The sequence below is a fragment of the Homalodisca vitripennis genome, chromosome 8 (genome assembly GCF_021130785.1).
Source record: "Homalodisca vitripennis isolate AUS2020 chromosome 8, UT_GWSS_2.1, whole genome shotgun sequence".
Lineage (NCBI taxonomy): Eukaryota > Metazoa > Arthropoda > Insecta > Hemiptera > Cicadellidae > Homalodisca > Homalodisca vitripennis.
In genome coordinates, this window is record NC_060214.1 from 69,555,490 (window position 1) to 69,581,789 (window position 26,300).

Below are 26,300 nucleotides of genomic sequence, written 5' to 3' on the forward strand. Positions count from 1 at the left end.
TATAGTTACGAGTTTATCGTAAAGATTCAAATTTATTGCACAAGAAACAACTAAATTTAAAATTTTCACGATTATTGGCTTATATTTTAGAGGTAGAACTTTTATGTCTAAATTATTATAAGTTGTTCTAAACTAAACTAAACCAAATGTTGACAGTTACCATGGTGGTCCGCTAGTGCAGCCACCATAAAGTGATGTTTTAAACCAAACCTGAAACTCGAGAACGTAGCGAGCCCACGGTGCCTCACACACAAAGGACACACTCGTCCTTGAGCTAATGAAAAGAATTGCCAGAAAAAGCGATACGCCTTCCAACAACAAAAGCGGGAACAGTGAGCGAATCGGGTTGGCAGGTCTGACGCGCGACAGAGCAGGGGTATGCCCTAGTTACTGTCTTAAACGAGAATCGGAATTCAATTAACTGAAATAGCACACCCACTAAACCAACTTCCAGAACAAACATTTCAGTACTTTGAATAGAAAACTCTGAATGTGGCAAATAGTCTCTGGATTAAATTCAAATCAAATATAAATAAACATGGGCGATAAGCCGTTTGGTTGAAGGAATTTTGTTGTATTTCATTTACATGCATAAACTAAAGCCATACGGACATCGATATGTACAATTTAGAGAACATTTATTTATTAATACCACACTTGTACAACTATAGCGTTTTACAACGTTTCTAATAAAAAAAAGCGGCATGTAAATCATATTTAATCAATACTACATTTGAGTGTATGGGATGCTTCTCTGCAAGGTTTTTAGGAAATTGGGCAGTCATAGTAAGGTATTGACTAGGTTGCCATGATCAAATGTCGTTTACTGTCATTAAACTTTCAACAAACATGTTTACAACAATAATTTGTGCAGTTCTGCATTTTAATCATTAAAACGAAAACCCGGCATTTAAAGTCCAACATAATGCTGGAGAACAGACGAGGAAACTAAAGCTAATAGAAAAGACTACGCCCTCAGTGAGCGATGTGGTAAGTTCTTAATCCGAAGCAATTAACTCTGCGTAACCTAATTAACTACCTATGTCATAAGACAGATAGTTTAACGATAATCCACTGCCGGAAAATGGTTGATTGCGCGTCACTTCATTTGGTTTTCGTTCGATCCTAAATATTTTCATTTCTAAATCTGCGCGGCGCTGTCTCGTCCAGTGGGTACAAGAGAACCGACTCAACCAACGTCGAGCGCGGCTGCTCCTTGGATGGGTGACTACTGAGCGATCCTGTCCTTGTATCTGTCCGGTGGCCGTGTTGGTAGTTCGATTGGTGGTACTTCGAAAGTCACTTTTAACTATAACAGCTGGCCAGTTTTATACAGCTGTTAAAAGTCGTTGGTCTCGACTCTCCAGGTTATGTTTTACAGAGGGCTTCTTAGCCCTAACTTTACCTGGTACATAAAATAGCCTTTAACTTATCCTACGAGTATGTTTTTGGACACTTCAAGGCATACCTGATTGTTAGTGTGACAATGCTTAACATTCGTCAACATAAACAACCCTTTTTTTACAATATTTTATATTGATTAACATTACATTATCAAAAACAGTACACTTATACCTATCTTGTACTAACCTTTGTTTTTAGTCGAATCCAAAGTTTCAGAGTTATGAGTTTTCAAATTTGCATGCATTTTGGTAGAACAGCGCCAAAACCGGTAATCTTTTTGATGTTATCCATATGGACCTATTTGCAATTGTTAGTCAATTATTTGCTTTATTTATGTCTACACGCAGAATAAACAAGTTACATTTTCATGCAATTCTCGTTATTGTATCTACACGGGTTAACTTTCAAACTCGGTTATCTGAACGTTAAGTGCAATGAGAGATTTCTCACTGCTTGCCGTATGGGAAATAAAATAAATGGACTCCTGAATCTGGGATTCAGAACCCTAGATGAATCCAAACCTCGGATAAACTAATGTCTAAATTAATTGCAAATTCTTTAATAAGAGCTTAGTTGTTTACCACTGCGCAAGTGACGTACATATATGAGCGAAGTAAAATTAGACAAGTTTATATTTACAACGTTAAACAGACATGAAAACAATAACTGGCAATATTTACAAAGTGTACTCCAAATAACATGGGACGAATCCAACTCATAAACAGATAGGATCATGATAACTGTCAACATGGGGACGCTGACAAGAGGAGTTTACTGATAAGAGGTCAATACACGACTACAATCATCTCGTGCTTATCACCACGGTGTTATCACTGATAGCTGAGGTCACAGGCCCGGCCTCCGTAGCTTAAGGCACCATTATATTTATTTTTACGTAACCAGCAACACAACGGAAATACATTGGGAAAAACGTCTACAAGAAACACGTTGGTATCTTTTAAGCCACAGATAAACAATATTTATGCCATTCCTCTTGTAGACTAAATTTATAGTGTTTAATTTAGTTAAACCCACTAAGGTTTTGAACCAATTTCTGTTGCGTTATGGATTTAAAGCAGACTTAGCTGAACGTGCGCATCTGCCTGCACCTTAACTGGTGAATTCTATTGGGGGGGGGGGAGGGTCATTTGTCATGTCCAATATTTACAAGGGTGGCCGTGTTCGTGTTTAGACCCATTTTTTTATTTTGTCAAGCTGATATTGCATTACAAAGTTTTTTTTACTGTATTATAAATTATTAAAGCGACTGATTCTATGGCAACAATAATTTATGGCTAAACCGTTCCAGACGCGTAACCGTTGCAACGAGTTCGCGATACGCGTGGAGCGGTTCTGGGTAACAGTTCCGATGCAAGGGAACGTCATATTCGTTTCGTTATGTCTCGCAACGCCGCGTATACTGGATATGTTTAGTTGCAACATGGGTAAAAGACGCACCAATTAATAATACTTATTGGTTGAAATTCTAACGATTTTTACTAACACGTGTAGTTAAAATATTGTTACTAATATATTTATTGAATATTGTTATTGTTCAATATTACAAACTTCACCAAATTTTGGTGTGTCAAAAATGTTAATGTAGGGTATGATAACAAGGATAAAAAATAAATGTTGATAATATCATACAAGATGATATCGAATGCAATTTAACCAAACCTTCCTACCTCTTAGAGTTTGGAAATGTCAGGTCATCAATTATTTAGGAGCAGGAATCTTGCGCATTCTAGGATTAAAAAGCATATACAAGCATTATATGCTCCCAGGGGCTGGATATGTTAGAATCTGGAAGCTCCAACAGGCCGTTAGCTGTCAAGAGCCGGGGGCACCCTGGCGCTAGGAACACCAAGTAATCGGAAGCACCCAAAGGCCGAGAGCTAAAAAGGTCCGCGACCTGTCAGAAGGTGGGGGTAAACAGGCGCCAGGGACACCAAGTAATCAGAAGCACTCAGAGGCCGAGAGCTACAAAGGTCCGCGACCTGTCAGAAGCCGGGGACACTCAGGTGCTAGGAACACTAAGTAATCGGAAGTACCCAGAGGCCGAGAGTTACAAAGGTCCGCGACCTGTCAGAAGCCTGGGGCACCCAGGCGCTAGGAACACCAAGTAATCGGAAGTACCCAGAGGCCGAGAGCTACAAAGATCCGCGACCTGTCAGAAGCCGGGGGTATCAGGCGCTAAGAACACCAGTACCCAGAGGCCGAGAGCTACAATGGTCCGCGACGTGTCAAAAGACGGGAGCACCCAAGCGCCAGGAGCACCAAGTAATCGGAAGCATCCAGAAGCCGAGAGCTACAAAAATCCGCGACCTGTCAGAAACCGGGGGCACCCAGTTTCGTTTATTTCAACACTAAACATTAACTGGTAAAACTCATATTGTATGAATGATTGTACTAATTACAAATTAATGCTTAGTGTTAAAATGAAAAATCGTATTACGCAGGCTGTAAAAAATCACTAAATTCAGTGATTTAGAGAAAAAGTAAATTAAGACAAAAATAAGTAACCTACATTTATAAGCGATTATGGATATCAAAATGTTTTTGATTTACGACTTTTAAGATATACAACACACAGAAGTAAAACCAAGCACTTAAAGGATACACATTCACAGGCTATTCGTGATTGTTTATTTAATTTTCTCACCCCATCTTCTTTACTGAAGTCTAAAGACATACAAGAATAATAAGTACGATATAATAGATTTTCGTTACTTCATAATAATTACAGGACCTTTGTACGTAATTGATTTTATAAAACAATTACTACTGTGAAGGCGTACAACATAATTTGACCCAAAAACAATTATAAACAGTTATAAATAAACAATTGTTTTTCTTCCGTTTAGTGAAGTAATTTGTAACTGGTATAATAGAAGATTTGTTTTGACAACAAAATTGAAAACCCATTTATTTTTTGTTTAGCATTGCCACGAAATTGGGCAGTAAAATCATGTAACCCAATCATAAAACCAACACCAAGATTCATAACACGAGCAATGGACCAAAAGGAAGGACAGACATGAAGGTTGGTTTGCACAGGCGAATAGAGTATTTAACCACTTGGATTGATCACTCTTACAGTGGACCCGCTACGGGATTCCTACTAAGAACACAAATGTACAAACCTCTAGAGAATGGAGACCGAGACCTACAAGTAGAGTGCGCATGGTCGGCGGCAGGCCGGACGAGACTGGGGACTATCTGGGGGCATTTGCGTCATCTCGGGGTTCGCCAACAGGAAATGCTATCAGAAACTCCATAGCAACACTTGCTTCTTCAGCTTCTGATTTATTTCACTTTTTCTGACTCCAATATCTTATCGCTTATGTATTTCAGTAGAGGATTGTCAGCAAAACGAGGCACGTGTCCTGATCGTTATCGGACTGATAATCCAGGCAACGTTTCGAAACCCTGTGCTTTGTAAAGTTATCTGACTTTTTGTCAGGGCTATCGCGGCAAATTTGTAGAACCCGGCATGTAGCTGCCAAAAGGACAAAAAATTGTTTTTAAACAGGCCTTATCGAGTGTGCGCGCTGAAGGATATCGGGATGAAGTAAATTTAAATTGTTATCAACCACAATTCTTAGTATTTAGTAATAAATGAGTGATAGCTTACTCCTCTGTCTATAGTTGGAATAAAGACGGACGGCTATGCGGTAGGACCAAAAAGAATTCAAACTTACCCGCACATAAAAGATAAAACACAGAATTCTCACTGAAACACTGTGTACAGTGCGATCCGACGGCTAGACCTAGGAACTACCATTTATGGGACGTAACGAAATACTAGCGAATTCTGTTGACCGGTCCTGGTACTAACGCTACTTTGGATATTTTTTGGACTGGACAGGAGAATTCGCTATTGCTGTACTGTCTCCTCGATGACAGTACTAGGGCTGACCACTGGATATCGCTTTGACATTTTTAAGAGAGACTTACGTGATTTATTTGAATATGCGTAGTATAGTCTTGAAATCCGAAATAAATAAGAGAGCGATACAACGATTTATATGCTATTATATAGCGTATTTCTATGCTGTATAAAGAAGTAAAATTTCAGAACTACAAGAAACATCGGTTGAAATAGAATAAGCCCTATTTTATCTATCCACTGGTCGTGGTTGGACGCTTGTTTCTTACCATGTACATTTATAGCATTTAATAGATTTTTCACTCAGTAAAGTTTGATGGGATATTCCCTTCGAAATTTAAACCCAAGGATTTGAACCTCAGCCCTATCGAACCTGATTCTCAGAAGCCTGCCACTATGTCGTTTTGGGAGCTTATCATAACTTACCTTCACGATAAAGAATATCTTACTATAGATTCTCCGTTAAGAAAGAAGATAAGGATTTGGATGCTGTGATTGATTTTGCGGATGGTACACAGTCAGCTGCACATTTGCACTAAAGTTCGTAGGAAAATGAAGGCATTTATGGGGCAGTGGTATCTTTAAGAAGTTTTTTTTTACCAATGTTACACGTGTGAACTGCCGTGTATAGTAGTAATGTGTACAAATTCTACGCCGCGAGATGATGAACGAAAAATAACACGATGTAGACGAAATTCCAAATAATGCGTTATCTGGAATTTTCTTTTGGATCTGAATAATTGGCAAATACCTCTTCCAAAGGATCAATTGAGCAAACTTTTATGAAGAAATTCATATCACTGGTTAAATGGATCATTGTCAATAAACCAAAATAAGTTCTTGTACGCGTTTTTGACGTTTTCCTCGATCGGTTTTCAACGATGTTGTCGAGGCGGTAGCTGGGCCGTTGAACCGCGATGCTAGTGACGCACTCCCTGACCCCCGTTCTGCATGAGAATGTCCGGTAACTCGAGTCATCTCGACCCTCTCGCCTTTCCTCCGCGTACGTCACGCCCTTCACGACGTCACCAGCCCCTTTGTCACAAATGGCACTACGCGGGCCCGGCGTATTTTAGGAAGGCGCTAAATACGACTACGCCAGGCATACAAGAAAGGGTTTATTCGAGCGCGCTGACATTTCAAGTCACTACTCCTTGGCGACTGGTCCAACAGAGGCGTTAAAAGTCAAGGCTCTTGAAGAAGGCACAGAATGTTCTTGGCATAGCCTCAACGTCACCAAGGCTCTTCATCCAGCCTCCTTGTACTTGAGCATACCACACACACTTCAACACTCACTTCAGTCGTGGTTCTTGGTTGTAACCTCCAGTAAAAATATTGAACCCACATAGGCGTTGGAAAATTACAACAATCTTCAAGGCATTGTCATCGATCACATGAAAGCGTCCGAATGATAAACTGGCCAAATATAGGACATATCTACGTCAAACTAAACAATGTGCCATTGTGACAGCTGGGTGACTACAGATTAGTAGGATGATACCGCTTCCAACGATTTAGTGACTCGCGGTCAGCTCAGGAGTGACTCATTTTGAAGAACCGGCTTATAGTGAGTGACTCACTGAATGAATCTACATATCACATGACGTTCTGAGATGCGCAACAATGAACTGGGATAAGTCATCCTGAATGTCATTTTGGCATCATGAATCCTTACATTAAAACTGTAATTGCTGTAATAACACTCATGATGTTTTAGCAATATGAGAAGTTTTACATCTGTAACAAAAAATAACGACATTTATAAATGACGGACGATTGTATACTTATCTGCGTTTTTGAACGCCATTTAAAATAACAAAATAATTCGGTTATGTATAATTAGATTGTCACAAACTTCAAATGAAGCAATCTGATGGAAAAAACATATTCCTTGTTGGAGAAATTAATACGGTTTTGTTTGTTCTGCGCTTAAAAAAGCGCATGGTTTAATCATTATACATTATACATGAATAATGAGAAATAAAACACCCATGCTAATTATCATCACTTAATGTGAATATGTACTTGTGCTTATAAAAACTCATTAACTCTGTACCGTATTTAGCTATTTTATGTATATATTCATTTGGCATAAGAAATATTTTATCCAACAATAAATTATTGAGAGCTTTAAATATGAATGCTATACAGTGTAATATTTTACTAACTTTTACATAGTACAGTTTGAAATGTATGGTTCACTTACCAGAAATCAAAAATTGGTATATGTGACCAGCAATACAATTTTCAGTCTTCTTGCCCGTAAGCTCCTGCAAGGTGAGTGTTTCTTTTACCCCTTTGCCCAGGTAAATTTTGAAATAATTCGTATTTATGAGATTTGTCTTGTGTATGTACTAATTTAAAATTAATGTGGCCGGGGTGTATCAATTAGATAAGTTACATAAAAAGTTATGTTAGCGGAACTTACAGTAATTTTGATTTACTTGTACACGGTTAAGGATTATGCTGGGATCGTAGCATGCAAGAAAGTTATTCCATGATATTAGCTAGATAAAAAATTATGCCGGGATCATACATAGAAGCAGAATGAATCCGCCTGCTTAGATAAGGATTTTAAAATTGAATTTGAAGTACAAAAATTAGAATAATATTGTATTAATAGGATAGGCTTGACAAAGTTTCAAGGACATTTTTAGCTCAATAAATATGCATTACTCCTTTTCTTCCCTCATTAGTTGATTTAAAGTTATTCTAAATTATTAAACGACATCTCGTGCCGGCTGGCAAAATTTCTCTTCTGTCTGTCTGTTTACCTACAGGATAATTCGAGAACGAAGTAAAAATTTGGACAAACCTTTATTTCTACATTTGCAAGATCGATGATGGTGATTGGTAAACTCCAGCTACAGGTTTTAAAATTTACGCGAAGCTTCATTTTTATATAGGCAATTCGAGTTGATTGGTGATATTTCACTCACTTTTTATATCACTCGGGGATATTTCTGGAACATTTCACGTACAGATTTGAAATTCTTAAGAATCTACATTTTCACAAGGGATGTTTTTCATCAAACTTGGATTTAGTGAACGATATATCCCCACCCCCCTGGTTAGTAACTTTCAGTGGTACTTAGGTTAAGACAGCCTTTCAGACAATTGGAGGTATATGCCACTAGGATTCCGGCGAGAATACGTATTAAGCCATAACCTCGAAACTTAGCGAAGCCACACACACCTAGTGTGAAAATTCTTGAAAGCCCATTTTGAATTTGGCAAGCATTTTATTCTCAGTAACTAGTACGGTCGATTCCCGAGAGCTTGGCTTTGAACTCGATTCCGAACGGCCAATGGGAAATATGGCAGTTATATACTGCTCGTTATCGTTCAAAAAAAAAAAAAAAAAAAAAAACGACTGCACTGTTAGCAAATGCGCGATATAGGTCATCAAATCGCGCGCCGCGGCACGTCTTTAGGATCGTGCTGGTGAACAGGCGCGGCTTAACGAAATGGCACTAATAAACGACATGGCATAATCTGGTGAGGAAAGACCATTGGAAGCACAAGAAACAAGTATACGCGGCAAGAACTATCGCCGTGCCTCAACAAAGAACCAGAACGAATAGTCGGACAAAAACACGATATTAGAGTTTTGCATTCATTTCCGATCAATCGTAGCACAAAGTCAAAATGTGCCGTTGACGAAGAATTGCCTTAACAAAAGAATCCATTTATCTGGTTGGATTCCAGTTCCAATGTGTTGTTCGAAAATAGAAAACTGTGAATCAAGTTTGTAATCTGCAATAATGACAACATTATAAAAGCAGAATTGAATATTTTCTAATGTACGCGTATGCATTGATTGTAACGAAAATAGAATAGTAATCAATAATACATACAAATATTTCGTAGTCTAAACATATATTTTTTGTGAATCAGCCCATGCTGTGCTACATAGTATTTTGTTATTGTTGAAATCACAATGTATATCGTTCATTCGATTTGGATATTACTCGTATGTCGCAGTACTGTGCCGCGTTGTGATTGTGATCGTGCATCATGTACACGTGATCGGGTCGCGGACAGACCAAACAGATGTTGTAATATAAATGTTTTGATCGATACTACTGGAATAATCCAATATTCCTTCTTAAGCATGGAAAATATTCGAAATGCCAAATTCTTCTAATTTTAAATGTAGGCCCAAGGAAACTATTTTTCCTCCGGTTTTCGGTACTGCTAAAATATTGCAAAACCGATATCAATGCGGATTTAATCCTAGGAACCACCAATATTTCTCTAAATCAAATTTTGAAGACAATCCTCGATCTTACCGATGTTGAGGTGGATTAAAAAACACCCGTACTTCATATATTTTATATCCACCTTTAAGTATTTTATATACGATTGTTATTATTCACTTACACCACACAAGTATAGCGTGGCATAATTTATTAATGTTTGACACTTCTCATCTCCGCCTGAAATAGCTTAAAAGCAAACTCATCGTAGTCTGAAAAAAACCAACGATTAACCCAATGGTTCCAAACGGCTGGTGCCAAGCAAACAACAATACATTAAAGTATTTAATTTCAGTTTAACGATTCCAAGCCAATTTAATTCTAAAATTGATTTTTGGAAAAGTGAAATTACAAAGTTCATTTTAAAATTTCCACATGAACAGAACATTGATAGGTTGATCTTCAAATTGATCATCATCACGTATACCTGGGAGAAGATGAGATACAGAATGTTTGTCATGAACCGGTTTTCCATCTATTCAGATATCCAGGAGAGCCTTGAATGAAAGGAAAATGCCATTCTCTCTATTTGTATATTCTACTACAAACTCACTTAAACCCCATACATATATCAATGTTTAGCTTAAAAATGCTAGATGTGTACGAAAATTTTATTTCTGTTCCAGTTAATTAAGCACAACCTGCTCTTCTACGAATTGATTTTCAATTCAAATTATTCTGAGCGCGAGGCATGATCCGTGCTGCTCAGTTAATTAACTTCGTAAACAACATGTGATTGAGATAGCTATTCACACCACCACCCACACCGATTTGTGTGCACGCACAGGTTAGTCCCTTGCTGAATACACGTCAAGAATTTACAGGTTTCACAGTGATATTAACATAGACTATTATTACTTCTAGTAAAATTAAGAAATCGGATTTAAAAATCCGAAATTCATAAACCGTGCGGATTTATTCTGCTTCCATGTATAATCCCGGCATAATTTTGTATCTAGCTCATATTATGGAATAACTTTCTTGCATGCTACGATCCCAGCATAAACTTGGTACTAGTGACGATCGTGGCGCAACCTGCATACGAAGGTAAATACATCCTACTAGCTAAGAATAAACTAAACGCAAGCGGCATAAATACCTTTCTTGCAAATTAAAATCGTTACTAGCTCAGATCAAGGCATATTCTGAAATAATAACAAACATCTCTTTATTGCAAAAATTACAATATGATCATTGTATCACAATCGTTAATTTAATTAAACACAACTAAATTAAATAACTTCTGCCATTCATTCCTTCCAGTACCTCATTTATATATACACAATATTTCAACCCTCTATTCTCATTCATTCCATAATTTCTCACCTCTAGCTAGTTAGTGACCAATTATGTCATTCTCGCAAGCTAAGATCACGACATAACATAACTGTTTTACAAGCTAATATTCAGTGGTGTCCTGACAGTATTGTTTCCGGTAAACAGTAAGTACTACTTTCCAAAGTTAAATGCCAATGGTCCAACATCGAAATTTGTTTTATACATCTTTAGTGGTTCCCTGCCAACCAAGGAGGTTGTGCACAGGTATATCGTAGGCCTTAAATTGTACCTCCAAACAACTGGTTTATAAGACTACATCAGACTCAGTGGACTACAAATATTATACATTCCTTGAAGTAATCAGAGTTTCATTTGGGATTTTCTTTGTTTTTCTTCTCAAGTGCTGCAAGCTCGTGTTTTAGAGCTGTTTTAGACACTGTTTTCAAGGGACTGGTCAAGAGTCATTATTAGCCAGTGGGGAGAATTAGAGTTTAAAAAATCCCTGATGACATATGACTGAAATTATTATCAATAATTTACCTTTGTAATTAAATTTAGAGGTAAAACTCCACGCCTTCACTTATCAGAATTGGAAGAGACACGTTTACTCGCAAAAAACAAGCACATGGTTATTGTATAATAGTAGATTACTATGTTAATTTCATAATTTAGACTCAGCTATCTACATAGGAATGAATTTACTGCACATTGTGTATATATATTCTTCAAGAGATAATAATTCCCCTGTTCCAAGCACAGTACTGTTTAGTTCAGATCACACCTTTACTTGTGTGTTTTTACTAATGTACACCATATTTTGGAAAAAATATTACCCAATGTTTCATGTTTCTCACAGTAGAACAATAGTCACGCTCACATAAAAAGTGTGTACAACGTTTATTTTATTTAGCCTCATGCACCTTCACTCCAATTTTCTTTCCTTCTTGCTGAATTCCGACAAAAATATATTTCCAAATATTAATTATTAAAATCTAACACACAAAAGTCTTCGAACGAAATGCCATGAAAGCTTCTTTGTAGCTAGATCATAGTTGCAACCGTGATGTAACTATGTACATATTGCACACACACTGAGTAGCCGACTCTATAGATCTACAACGCTGATAGTGCATGTGACGTCATCATCATCGTAACCACTCCAAGCGGCAAAACAAACACAAGACTGTATTGTTGTAAGTCACGCGAGTAAAGATAACAAACACTATTTTTAATAGAAAAATGACTAATAGTGTTGAAATAAAAGTTATTGAATGAAATTAAAGCGTATTACTTTTTCTCCCATCCTCGCCTCCAATCCACACAATAGGTTTCCCGCGCATAGTAAATGTGTTGTCGCCTCCGGTTCAAACCTTTTAATGGAACTTGAGGGTCGGAAGAAAAGGTTCTCTCATTGGCTCCTTTTCCTTGTGTAGTGTATCTAAAAAGTAGTATTTAATGAGATGCAACAAAAATTAAGGAAAGTTAAAATATTTGCCTAATGATACTTTATTCACATATTGCTAATGCAAGTATAGTACCTGCGTGTAGTCAAATAACAGAAATTCAATGAATTGTAGTTGATATTACAAGGTAGGAATACGCCACACCACGTGTCGCGTAAGACTACGCTGAGGTTGCATCTCCAATTTCAAATCTATAGCTCATCAAACTTTCAAGATGCCCTGCAAACAGATAGGTAATATAGACATTCATACAGAAAAGAAGTTTTTACACCTCTCCGACAGATAAAAGAGAAAGTTTTCCGGCCTAACTACTGACTGATAGGCTCCAATGACGCTCATCCAAACCCCATGAAGTGACATACACTATCATCAAACTCAGTATTGTCTAAGTAGAATTGAAGTTTCATGCAAAATTTCAAGTCTTACGTCAGTTTATTTGGACTACTTTCAAGATATCGTTGGACAGATTGACAGAAACAAACTTTGTCCAGCCTGTTATGATAGAAACAATGTCGACATTAAGTATTTCCATGGAAACAATAAAGAAAAATAGTGGTATTTTCAATGTTTCTGGGTAGTTCCTGTTCTACCCGTAACACATCGAGGCGACTTCCTGCCAGGACCTACGTGGATAAGTTACTTTTACAATTACAATATCACAGTTTTGCTCTCACTATCTCTCATTAGCCAAAGCAGTTTATATCATAATTTTAATGACGCTCAATTACATCACCAAACAATAACAGTATTCAAATGTAAAGATAACATAATTACAAAGATTTTTTGTTCATAATTGCATTACAGTCTTGTTTTTGGAAGATTACAAAAGTAAAAAAAAACTCGTTTGTACGTTTTGTGTTAAAGTAGCTAAATTTGTGTTTTGAGCTGTTTATTGATCCTCTTTGTACCCAAAGCACACAGAGAAAATCTGTTTAGCGAAGGAACGAAAACCTATAGGAGTATTGCATTTGTATAGTTGATCTAACATATATAATTGCTTAGAGAACCATTAGCTAACTTATGTTTCTCAGCCATATTTCTAGCATTTTTGTGGTAGAATAATATTAACAATGAGTTAAAAATTAGCATATGCACATTAACTGAATTACAAAGCCTAACTGACTTAGTTTTCTTTTTTTTAAATTCAACTACCTTGTCATGAAATGTGTTCTATAATTTTTGACTGATACACTCAGTTACTTGATTTTACAACAGATCGCTCTTCAACAGTTCAAAAAAAAAAAAAAAAATTAATACTCAATTAAGTGATATACTTAGTAATATTATTAGCTTCATTGCCACTTTTAGAATATTCTCTGGTTTGTTTACCTAATCCTTGATCTGTTTCATGAGAAATAAGGCTGAGCCGTTGTGAAGAATAATGCGTCAGCTGAATTTGCACATCGAGTGGACACTGGTTATAATGATCCTACATCTACTACAAGCCTTACTTATAATAAATAGCTTCGATAAAGAATTTTGCTTGTTACTGATTTTATTAGTAATTCAGTAAAGTTATCACGACTACGCAGATATTATACGACCACTACAAGTTCTGATTAATTGAAAAGGTAAAAAGGCCACCTTTGATATAAAAACGTTTGTATTTACATGCAAAACTTGATATTTTGAGATTCCTTGTTAGGAGTTGATGGTTATTACAACCTATCGGTAATCTTCAATAAGCCTCGTTCAACACAGTTTACTCCAACTAATATTTTACAGATTACAGTATATACTGAGATCTTATTTATAAAACTAGATAGATGTTGGTTAATACACCTGAAGAGATTCAGTAATTCATTCATTCACTCCCATCTAGTCTCTGGAGACATACAACTAACTCCTGTTCTATGACCACCGAAATATAAATGATACAATACAAAAAAAAGCAACAAGTGGAATTTGTATGTTCTTTGTCATTTGTATAAGCTGGAGAGTATTAAAGTATAGAAAAAAATTTAAAGTATAAATGAAAATGTTAATAAAATATAAAAGTTGTACGGAACGTTTACTTCAAAGCGTAGCTGCAGGCTCTTTTGTTTAAATCCGACTCCACTTCTGTTTTAGTCCACGGTCTGAGAGCCAATTCGCACTGTATAAGCGCACAACCTTTTTTTCTTTTATTTTCTTTTGTAAATCGCCAGAGGAAATCTTCCTAAAAATGAAATAGATTGTCAGCCACGTTAATTTTTGGTGGATTAGAAATGGGATAGACATGAACGATACTTCACACACTTAAAACGACGGTTTATTAATATTTAAATCACCATCATACAACTAAATAAATACACCATAAATTATAACTTTCAATCTCAGATGCATGGTACCAATTTTATAAAACTTATACATATATACATTTGAATGAAACCCCGCATAATAGGTTACATACAGCCTAGCTTCGAGAGGAATGAGCCTTATTTACTCAGTAATGTCCTTCCTTAACACCCCCCCCGCCCCTATTACACTTGTCCGCAACTCCGACAGACCTCATTTTTTGATCCTCTTAAGCATTTACAGAATTTTACGACATTTTCTATCAGTGCCTACGAAAGTTTATTCAAATCGTAAAAGATCTTGAGTATTGGAGGCATATAGCAAAAACTAACATTGAGATTTTTCGTCATGATACCTACTTCAAATTCCAAACACAAAATATCAAGAGAATCGAGGCTTTGTCCACTGTTTATGGAGGTAAAGTACACAGAAATGCCAAGAGCAATATTTACACACATTTTTGAATTGCACTAATAGCAGAAAAAGTGATGGTTACTAACGTAATGACCTAACGTTGTCGATGACCTCGCCAAACTATGTTTCCAATGTCCAAGAGCTCTGCTACAACTACGACTAATGTCAAGTCACTTATCCCTTTCATTCCTTGTCAGCAAATCTTTGAAAGACTTTTTTTAACACTGTTTATTAACAGTTGACGTAGAAGACAGTACATATAAACAATATTATCGTAAGTTCATGTGAGCCTTAGCCTAATACTGAGAGTGAGCCACTAAAATCGGTTTTCGTGTACCATTTGACGAATACAAAGAGGGTTACTGAAAACCCTCAAATACAAATTTAAACTCCACGTTTCAGAACCGTGTATCTGCACTCTTCTTCAGGTGCGATCTAAAACAGTGCACCTAACGTAGCTATAACGGGAAGAGCTAATTCATTGCAAGTGTTGAGATTAGCTCAAGTCTACCTTCCTTTTATGGAGGCAGCGTATGGAATCTGACACTATCACATACTTGACTCCTGGAATCTGGAGTCATGTTTTTCTGAAGAAATCCAAACACGACATACCACGTCGTCTAATCAAAAAAACATAACCCAGATTCCAGGATTCAAGTCTGCGACAGCGTCACATTCCAGAAGCTGCACTAATGGGAAGATGAACTGAAGCTAAATTCAACATTAAAACTAAAACAGAGCTTGAAACGTTGTGTTACCGTTTTCTACATACCACAGTACCAAATGTATGTTATTCTAAATTGTTTTAAATAATCTACCGTGTACAACGAACATTATAAAGAATCTTGAACATAGTAGAATAAGAAGATCGTCGCCTATTAAAACAAAAACCTTTTGGTTTAGATACAAGATATACGATAAAAATGACAGTTTAATTATCCAAGGACATTTTTGAAGCCGTATGGGTGCGGATAGATAAGGTGACCAACTCTGTTACGACTAAAGCAAGTACGTAACCTCCATTTTTTCGGGCACGACACCGACACGTGATAGCGGCTTGAAATCGAACAGCGGCTTGTGACTGCGAAGTTTTGTAATCAACGTGACCACCGTGGGGAGACCCTCTGTCTCCGACGGAACAATGAGTCTTGCCGAGATACCGTTTACATAACAAATATCTTGTGCAACAAACTCGGGAGCCAAGTATAATCGTGGCTTTGTTAAGCCGTTATACAATGTTAGTCTTGTAGTTTGTAAAAGTCCTTGGAGTGACTTTCTTTCACAGTCAGATTACTCGTAATTGGTGTTAGAATACTTTCTACAATTTTAGTCAATGAACTGATTATGGATTTTTGTGTGTGTGTAATCGCAACGACCAAAGAAAGTAAATTCCAAAGCGTTGGGGAATTGTGCTATTACAACGTAGCTAATAACGTTTTTAAGGCTGCGATCAATCGTTGCACTAATTATAGCTTTGTTAGTATTGTAACCTGCACTAAAGTAGACCGACTGTTTTGAGGCGGTGTTGCCATATTGCTGCTGACCGACCGATATGACGTAACTATGTTCACATGCTGTCTGGTTGATTTACATGTTAGGTGCAAAACAGATGAATGAAAAACAAATTACGTATATTTGTAACCTGCACTAAAGTAGACCGACTGTTTTGAGGCGGTGTTGCCATATTGCTGCTGACCGACCGATATGACGTAACTATGTTCACATGCTGTCTGGTTGATTTACATGTTAGGTGCAAAACAGATGAATGAAAAACAAATTACGTATATTTGTAACCTGCACTAAAGTAGACCGACTGTTTTGAGGCGGTGTTGCCATATTGCTGCTGACCGACCGATATGACGTAACTATGTTCACATGCTGTCTGGTTGTTTTACATGTTAGGTGCAAAACAGACGAATGAAAAACAAATTACGTATATTTGTAACCTGCACTAAAGTAGACCGACTGTTTTGAGGCGGTGTTGCCATATTGCTGCTGACCGACCGATATGACGTAACTATGTTCACATGCTGTCTGGTTGATTTACATGTTAGGTGCAAAACAGATGAATGAAAAACAAATTTACGTATATTTGTAACCTGCACTAAAGTAGACCGACTGTTTTGAGGCGGTGTTGCCATATTGCTGCTGACCGACCGACGACTATCACATGTCTGTCTGGTTGTTTTACATGTTAGGTGCAAAACAGACGAATGAAAAACAAATTACGTATATTTGTAACCTGTAATAATGTTTTGCTTATTACAACATAGTAGAGACGGATCAATAATTCTCCATACATGTAAAACTGGCATCACTGTTAGGCGCGGGGTGTAAAAGGGGTAACATCGGAGATGTAATTTCGTGCAGGCTACTCTAGTTAATATTAACTGTTTCTCTACTAGTGTCATTTAATAGCCACATAATGAACTGGAACCAAGGAGATACAGTATAACGTAGAGTTTCAACATCGGTGAGTTCGGTCTAGACTATATTGATATAATGGTAGAATTGGTAGAAACCTACGTACGTTGAAGATTTGAGGCTCCCAACAATCTTGTTTATAAGTTATGTGAAAACTGTTCTGCCAAAATAAAAAAAAAATAGTTATTTCAAAGAATAATTTTTAAAGAAAAAACATTTTTAACAATAAACGATGAGAAAACCATTGGTGTGTAACAAAGTAACAATATGAGTAACAATTATCTTGCTGTCTATGACGAACATTTCCATAATAGTGACGTAAACGTTGAGGTCAGATAACATTTCTGCATGTGTTGAAACTATTCCGAAATTATAATTTGATTTAATCTTATATCTTGTGGTCCCTTTGTGCTTGCGGACGGTATGTCCGGGGCTAGTGAACCTTTTGGTAAGTCCTCCTCTGGGTAATCACAAGAAATGACTTCACGTGATCTCACTCTCTCTTCGGCCCAGACCGGAAGGTTGTTGGAGCATGTTTATAGCACCTTAAAGACGTCAGCAGTAAGTTATCAGTCACTGAAGTGAAGTCAGAGGATTGGGGCACTCGACATGGCAAGGCTGAGCACGCGGTAGTGCTTTTGGTTGTACTCGAAAGGGTGGACCTTGTTTCGTGATAGGAGACAACCCTTGACGTCAGAGTCGGTGTTGATAGACGCAACCTGGCGGCGCCTGCCGTCACTGGGGGTTTCGAGAAATTTCAGTCTGCTGAATCATGAGCTTGTTATTTTGTGGTGCATTAGTAACGATAGTACAAGGTTTGCTAAAAAGAAGCGGAACATCCGGGAGTCGTCCGGCAAAGTTTTAATATCTGCTGATTATATCAGGTGGCTACCCAAAACATATTTATTTGGTAACATACAAACCTAGAAACAGAGATACATACAAACGTCAACACAGTCTCCAAGAATATGCTCCCCTCCAATTCCTCTCTTAGTGTCTTTCGCTGCCAAAAATATATTTTTTTTTATAAATTTTACCCATACCTTTATAACAATATTGTTAACGACTTATAACGCTGTTTTTATGTTTTATCATAACATCATTCAAAAAATGTCTTTTAGGCGCTTTCAAAATAAAGCTTCCTTTAGAGTTTTCTTTCAATGAAATTTTAATTTATAACTGCCTCCACCCCACGCCTAAATTACAATAAAAATGAAAAATATCATGCATTAACATAAACTACTAACTACTTTAGTACGATGTCTCTTTTGCTAGAATCACTCATAAAAATATTGAAATATAGAGGCTTTCCTTGTAAATTAAGCTAATTTAAGTGCAGTTCCACATGAACGTTAGAAAATATTATATTCTTATCCAACAATTTGTAATATTGTTTAACCACTTTACACGTAAATGAAACGTCTGTTTATTTCAAATGAATACTTGTACAGATACCGATGTTACAAAAACCTTCTTAAAATCATACCGTTTTCTGTCTTACAGCCTGTGTGATACTCTTGATGGAAAGATCCTAGACACTTGAAACTTGGTATATAGGTCCTTATTGGTCCAATGAAGAACTCTATTATTTCGTGTTAGAAGGTAAAAATAAACATTCAAGTTTTTACATCAGTCTTACGAGCCACGATGAATTGCAGCGAGGAAAACGTACAATGAACAATCTGAGTACAATCATAAGACTTCTTTCATTCAGTTACCAACACATGAGGTGAAGTTACTTTGATGAATAGGTTGGCAAGACATTCGTAAGTTATGTTCTGTCGTCTCCTACTGTACTCTGTTGTGTTGGTTTCATTTACAAAAGTTGAAAGCTAAAAAGCACGTACCAATTATGGTAATTGAATGGGAATTGTGTACCAGAACTCGTAAATAGAAATTTTAAAGTAAAAGGAAACGTCTGCACTAAACCGTGCAATATATTCTAAACACATTAGACGTTTTAAACATGGATATTTGTAATAAAATATAGAAAAAGAAAACGAGTGGATACGATCAAATTATTGACATATGAATGGCGTTTTCAATACCCTTCATGTTTGAGCACGCTTCTCGTCGTCACCTTTTCTTCAATAAATTTATAATACTCGACGGAATTTTCTTTAGTCTACTCACTGGATTGAACACTAACTTAAAACCTACTAAATCATAAAGTACTTTTTGATTGGCTGGTACTGAATTTGCACAGCTTACTTCAGGCGTGCCTCAAAGATCGAGTTTAGGACCTTCGTTTTTCCTGCTATTCCTACCATTATACATCTTTCAACTACAGTTTTTACAGAATGTGAGCACTTTCTATTCAATACCTCATACTGGTAATCCAGGACATCCAAGTTTTCAGCGATGTGTTCAAGAAACATTGCAATCATAATCATAAAGAGATTGAAGCTTTAAGAAAACTTGGTGTAAAGCGAGTCTAGCATCCAAACATATTTCAATTTTACAGTATATCTGAGCAGGTATGTGATTTAAATTCTAAATCTAAGAAGAGTTCATGAATAATACTACGAACTACATAAAATGGCAATATAAAGACAACGTAATTTTGCAGACTTTTAGTCCATTCATCTTGAACGTGCCACCTGCCTCTGGAAGGTACATCACATTAGAAGTTTTTTCCCATTTGTCGGTTCAACTTTCTCGGATTCTAGGTGATTTACTGGTTTACATAATGATGTACGGTTTAAGCGTTACAATCAAAGCACTAAGTTATACCTTCCCCATAGTGATCTTACAGTTTTTCCCTAATTTGGAAATGTAAAAAAAATAGATTTAAATATTTCTGAATTAAACAAGGGCTTCTCGATTAAATTTAAATAGCGTGATAATTACTCTCGTGTAGAACTATATTCAAAACTCTCCTCCTATTTAAGCTCGCTTTTTGCTGTTTGCTTGACGTCCTTGGATCGTCAGTTCTGGTTTCTTGAATTTGGCAGTACTTTAAGTAACTCACGAGAACATGTTTCACGCGATGTTTTGAGTCAATGTTTGTACAACAAAGTAAATCTTGGCAACCGTGGATGACGTATTGTTGGCGCTAGGATAAGAGAAAGTAAACTACTTCACAATGGTTGTGAAAAACAACTCCGATAACCTACTTTAGTGAGGCTGAAGTTTCAGTGAGGCCCTCTATATTTGCACATTACTTACGTTTTCATCAAACATACTTATGGACACCTTATAGGGTCCTTTTCGTATTTGAGTGCAAATGAAATAAACACTGTCACTCTACAACTAATTGCCAAATAATTAACGTAACACTTGAAACAATTTCCGAATCAGTATTAATGCCTACTTTGGTATTTTTTTCTGACTTAAACCCATACAGATTTGTATTTAATTGCACTGATTTTTACCAAATTAAAAATTAAATACAGTTTGTCCAATTAATACTTAACCTTAAACTAAATACTCTTGAGAAGGAATCATGATGTTCTGGACATTTGCCATCGTTTGGTGATTTAGTGAAAATCCCACTAAACCCAGAATTTCGATCAAAATATAATGCACCCACTGCACTAGAGTCTGGCGAACAGCCTGCAGTTCAAGGTGCATTCCTAGTCTGTCTGGTGCATATCAGTTCATGCAAATAACCGTCTGGGCGTGCAACGCGGCCTCCAGGCTTGCAAATACACCAGATCGCATCTGGAAACCGTCTGAAGCCTTAACCCCTGCCAAAATATTCAGTTCACTTCCATTTGGAAAACATTTAAACATAAAAGGAAGTTTTGCGGTACTGAATTGAAATGAATAACTAAAACATTATATTTATTAAAAGTTTGTCCATTTGGTTATAAACGATTCTTCAATGCATCTGTAAATACACATAACGTAGCTATGGTGGGAAGAGTTGAATCGAAGTGAATGTTGAGTTTAGCTTCAGCTCAACTTCCAATTAGTGCCGAACATCTCTGCAAGAACTTTAGCGATCATGATCCCCAAAATCCAAAACCACCTCCCGTGAAATAGATTATATATGACGCGGCTTGTAAAAAAGATAACTGTCCCAAACAATTTTAAAATTTGGTACAAAAATGTATATTATTTTTGGCTATATTAGGCTTGGCACATCATTTCTTTTCAATATGGCGACCGTTAAAAATAAAAAAATACATCTCCGCCATTTATGAACTTAGAGAAAACACAAAAAGTGTTCTGGAATGCTAATGATATATTTTAAACTTTTTGTAAAAATTTGTTTTCGAGATCTAAATCCCATGATAATAAAAAATGTCACCAAAGCTACCCATTTCTTAAATGGCGCTGAATGTGACTGATAGACTTTACGCCGTGATCCAATAAGATAAAAAGATAACTAACCAAATATTTCTACCGAACAGTGTCGAAGTGGAGTGGAATTAGTTGTTGATGGGTTTAACCATCACAGTAGACTGTTATGCTGCTTTCAATATTGTTGTCAAGAAGCCCACACTAGACCGCCTGGAGAGGTACACAACTAAGCCCTGATTAGTGGGGCTTAGTGGTGTAGTCTGTCGAGGCACTTTGTTTTCTTTAGTGTAGTCACATTCCATTTCACCTGACATTACTAATTCCTACTGACAAATATCATAATTGGTAACCTTGAAAGATTTAAAAATCAATCAGTTTATTTTATTAATATAATTTTTGATATTGAGAGTATACCTTTAAAATTTTCAGCACATTTTTGACATTATAGCACTTAAGTCATTAAACGCTTCAAGAATAAGAAGCTAGTCGTCAATTGATGCTTCGCTAACTTAGCTTGGTAAACTACAGACTATCCTACAGACTTCCCTATAGATTATTCATACTCGCAGGGAAGTTACAAACATCGTTACACGATGCATCGGTACAGTGCGATGTGGACAGCATTGAAAATAGCCTGCTGCAATCTTAGAATAACTATTATAAATCTATACAATTCCATAACAATCTAATGGTGTCTGTCTGTATGTTAGTGTGTGTGTGTGTGTGTGTGTGTGTGTGTGCGTGTTTTCAATCACGTAAAACTACTGGACGAATAGTACTGAAATTGTTCGTGGGCATTCTCAGGGTCCCTGGTTAACACATGTGCCTATTCTTATCCACCTTGGTCTCTTAAGTTGCATCATGGCAACCAAATATTATTAAATTAAACAGCCCGTTAAATGTAATGAATTGTTCTGTGTAAACACTATTTTATGACAGCACGAAAGTATGTTTAATTAATTTACCTATATTATCAAGTCTTGAATGCATAGAGCAAACTTGATAGAAACAGCACTTCTTATTTCAACCTTTTTTGAAACCGCTGTTGCGTACATATTAAGAAAATGTCCAGATAAGAAAATTTAAATAGTAAATATACAAATATACACTTTAACTGTACATTTGAGCAAATATTAAGCATGCAGTGCATGGTCAGTATTGTAATGGAGATATGAAAGACTAAGTTACCATCTAACTTTTACTATAAAATAAATTTAAAGACTTTATTTCATAGTTAGATGTCTTGACAGAAGTACTTTTCTCAGACCTGTACAAGTATATATATATATATATATATATTTGCTTTTTGATCGGTAAAAAGACAAAATCAACTTTAGGATAAATAACACGAATACCACAGCAAATTACAATGTAAATAAATATACACTTTTTTATAAATTTACTTGATCGTGGCAACAAGGCAAAGTCAATATTAACGTAAAAAATTATTCATTATAGTCAGACGTGCTCATAAACGTGCAAAAGGTACGAACGTGTGTGCGGGTTACTGTTAGTATTATATAATACGTTTTTTTTGTTCTCTTAGGACAAGAAGGTTATAAATTGCACTTAGTTCTGTAAGAACATTAGCGCTGCTTCCGGGATGACAGGATATTCCGGATGGGTAAGGTTAGGGGGTAGGGGCCGCCTCCTATCGACATCCATGAGGAAGGGCACTAATCTCAAAGTCATGTCCCCCCCCGGGAAGAAGGAGAGGCCAGCTCTGAACCAGCCTCTCCAGTCAAAGCAAGCAGGTGCTAGCAAGAACCTCTAATAGTTAGGGGAACGAACCCCACCAAACTCTAACAGTCATCTCACGCAGTAAACTGGACCTATCGAATTACCCTTGCGCCCCAGAATCTCGACGTTTGCTCCTGGATCAATAGGGTTGCCCAGATTTAAGTGAGAAAAGAATTTAACATTCCCCCCGGAAGACGAATGAACGTCTGCCTCATGTATATATGAGAAATATTTCTCAAGTTATCTTGCTACTTGAAACATTATCATTTTTGTTCGTTGAGTTAGGTTTCATAGCAGTCTTTAAATAATAAAAGTTCCTGTGAGGTAGGGCGGGTACTACAACGCAACAGCGTGCTGAAATCAAATCTTGTCACAGACTTTAAACATTGACTTCCTACTTTATTGTTTTTCTTTTAACTGATTGAATAAGCTTGTTAACAAAATAAGTTATTCTGCTATTTCATCGTTGTCATCATGGTTACCCATGAGAACAATGTAATTAGCTAACGCTAGGCCACATCTCATGGGAGTGACATGCACTATCATCGAACTAAGTGTAGCATGTAGCTTCATGCAAAAATTTATAGGTAAACTCGTTTTCGAGATACCGTGCGGACAGGTAGATAGACAGACCGAAAGACATTTCCCCAATACCGTGTCTGGATATATTATCTGTTATATTTATTTTACACAAAAAAACTATGTTTTGGAGTAAAAAAATTAATGTATATTTTATGACACAGCTCAACCTTTAAATAATGCAGCCAGAATATTACAAAAAGTATTCAAAAGAAAATTGGCGTTAAAACAAGACCATCTGTTGGATTTGAGTGATAGTACAACAATAAAAGAAGAAGACTTGACCATTTGGAGGGTCCAATTTTTGTACATTTAGCGCATATGTTAAACTGTTTATTCATCTACAACTTTAAGTTAATTTTGTACGAGAAACCATGTGAGCAAACCCACAAGCTTTCCTCTGCCATTCATCTTTTGATTCTTTGTCATCCTCAAAAACCTTTAAATAGGATTAGCCAAGAGCGCTACACCACAATTCCATACGGTTAATGATAATGAACAATTCATTGTTTATTACTGTCAATATTGTAACTAAAATAAAAACAAGTATGGCTTCTTTGAGCAACTAACTGTTGACATCTGACCCTGCATGAGCACTGAAGACACAAAGGACCCCATTCACAGATTGACATATCTTAACCGCCTTATCGTGCCAGAACCGCCGATCGCTTTATGATCCATAAATTAACCTCTCCGGGACTGTCTTAGAATAGCAATTACAAGCCTCACCGAACTGGTGTTAATTGCACAACAAGCTCGTAGCATTAGTGGACGTGCGTCAGAGCGCTATGGAAAACTTCCAAGACATTTCGTTGTTTGCGCCGCCTTTCTGGTTTGTTCCTGGTCGACGATTAAGGACATTACAATAAGGATGGGTAGTGTAGATTCCCCTCCACTCGGGTGATAAAGGGGCATTTTTCTCTTTTTACGTTGTCAACAACACAAACATGATAGCATAAGTGAGAAAAGGAATGACGGAAAAGCACTGTTGTACTAACCTTTTTATACAACAACCACACGCCGGATGGGCCGAACGTTCCCTGACCCTACGTTCCTCCCGCAAGCTTTGATGGTTACATTTGTTACATACAGCGACCTCGGAAAATCATAGTTTCCGCTTAAAATGGCGGGACATGAAACACAAAACCACTAAGAAACGCTCTAAAATAACAGGGCTCTGTGCCAAGGTATCATGAATGATGAAAAGTTGATGTAGACTAAGTATCAATAGAGTGGATACTGATGGCCATGGATAGGATAAAAGTGAGAAAAGGAATTATGGGAAAGCACTGGTGTATTGAGCTTTTAATATAACAACCCCACACGACGGATGGGCTGACAGACTCCCTGACCTACGTTCCTCCCGCAAGCTTTGATGGTTACTGTGTTACATTTAAGTTCATACAGCGACCTCAGAAAATCATAGTTTTCGCTTAAAATGGCGACACGTGAAACCCAAAACCATTACGAAGCGCTCTAAAATAACAAGGCTCTGTTGCCAAGGTATCATGAAAAGTCGATGTCAGTATCAATAGAGTCCATACTGATGGCCATGGATAGACATAAGTGAGAAAAGGAATTGTGGGAAAGCACGGTGTACTGAGCTTTTAATATAACAACCCCACACGACGGATGGGCTGACAGACTCCTAGACCCCGCGTTCCTCCCGCAACTTTGATAAGCATCTACTTAAAAGTTGGCTGGCTCAGAAGGCCATAGTATTCCCATAAATGCCAGGACGTGAAATCCTAAATTATTAAACTCTCTGTTCCAAGAGATCATGAACGACAAAAATGCGATTCAAGTATCAACTGAGTAGCACCTCAGCTTATCGTCCTAAGGACATGCGCGGAACTGTGTACAAACCAGGTCTCCGGACTAAGCGCTCACATCGTAAAAATGTCCATCATTTTTTCTCTCTAGTTCTACTGGATTGGACAAAGAGCGCAGTGGACGCTCAATCCGACTATCCACATAAGTTCCGACAGTCTGTAAAATCCTGTTGCACTTCCTCCGGATGATTGATGATTTGTATGATAGCGGTGATATTATTTTATGTTTCAAAAAATAAAATTGGAAATAGTTTTTTTTATAGTTTGAACGCTAAACATAAGGAACGCATCGTAGCAAATACACAAATAATAGACAAAGAACATTGAAATGGCACAGTGTCTAAAGTTTTACGTCGAACACAAGCGAAAAAGTGTTTCATTGGAACGTTTTTATTATCCTCCACCATAAAAAATATAAACCAGTACATTATGTATAATATGTTTTAAAAACTTTTCAAAAGTAGTGTTTCACCTCACCGCTTAGGCTGAG

General features: G+C 36.9%; 1 protein-coding gene across 2 annotated transcripts in view; it reads right to left on the bottom strand.

Moving 5' to 3' along the window:
• Positions 1-26,300, bottom strand: part of LOC124367696 (inositol-trisphosphate 3-kinase homolog) — a 255,077-nt gene that overhangs the window by 106,207 nt on the left and 122,570 nt on the right. The window contains exon 1 of one of the 2 annotated variants that reach the window (XM_046824746.1): positions 4,551-4,607. The exons of the other annotated variant lie outside the window; for it this stretch is intronic. Within the exon in view, the coding sequence (XP_046680702.1) occupies positions 4,551-4,592 (42 nt within the window). The 5' untranslated portion in view covers positions 4,593-4,607. Of the gene's footprint in view, positions 1-4,550; positions 4,608-26,300 lie in introns of those variants that run through there. 2 annotated transcript variants of the gene reach the window in all.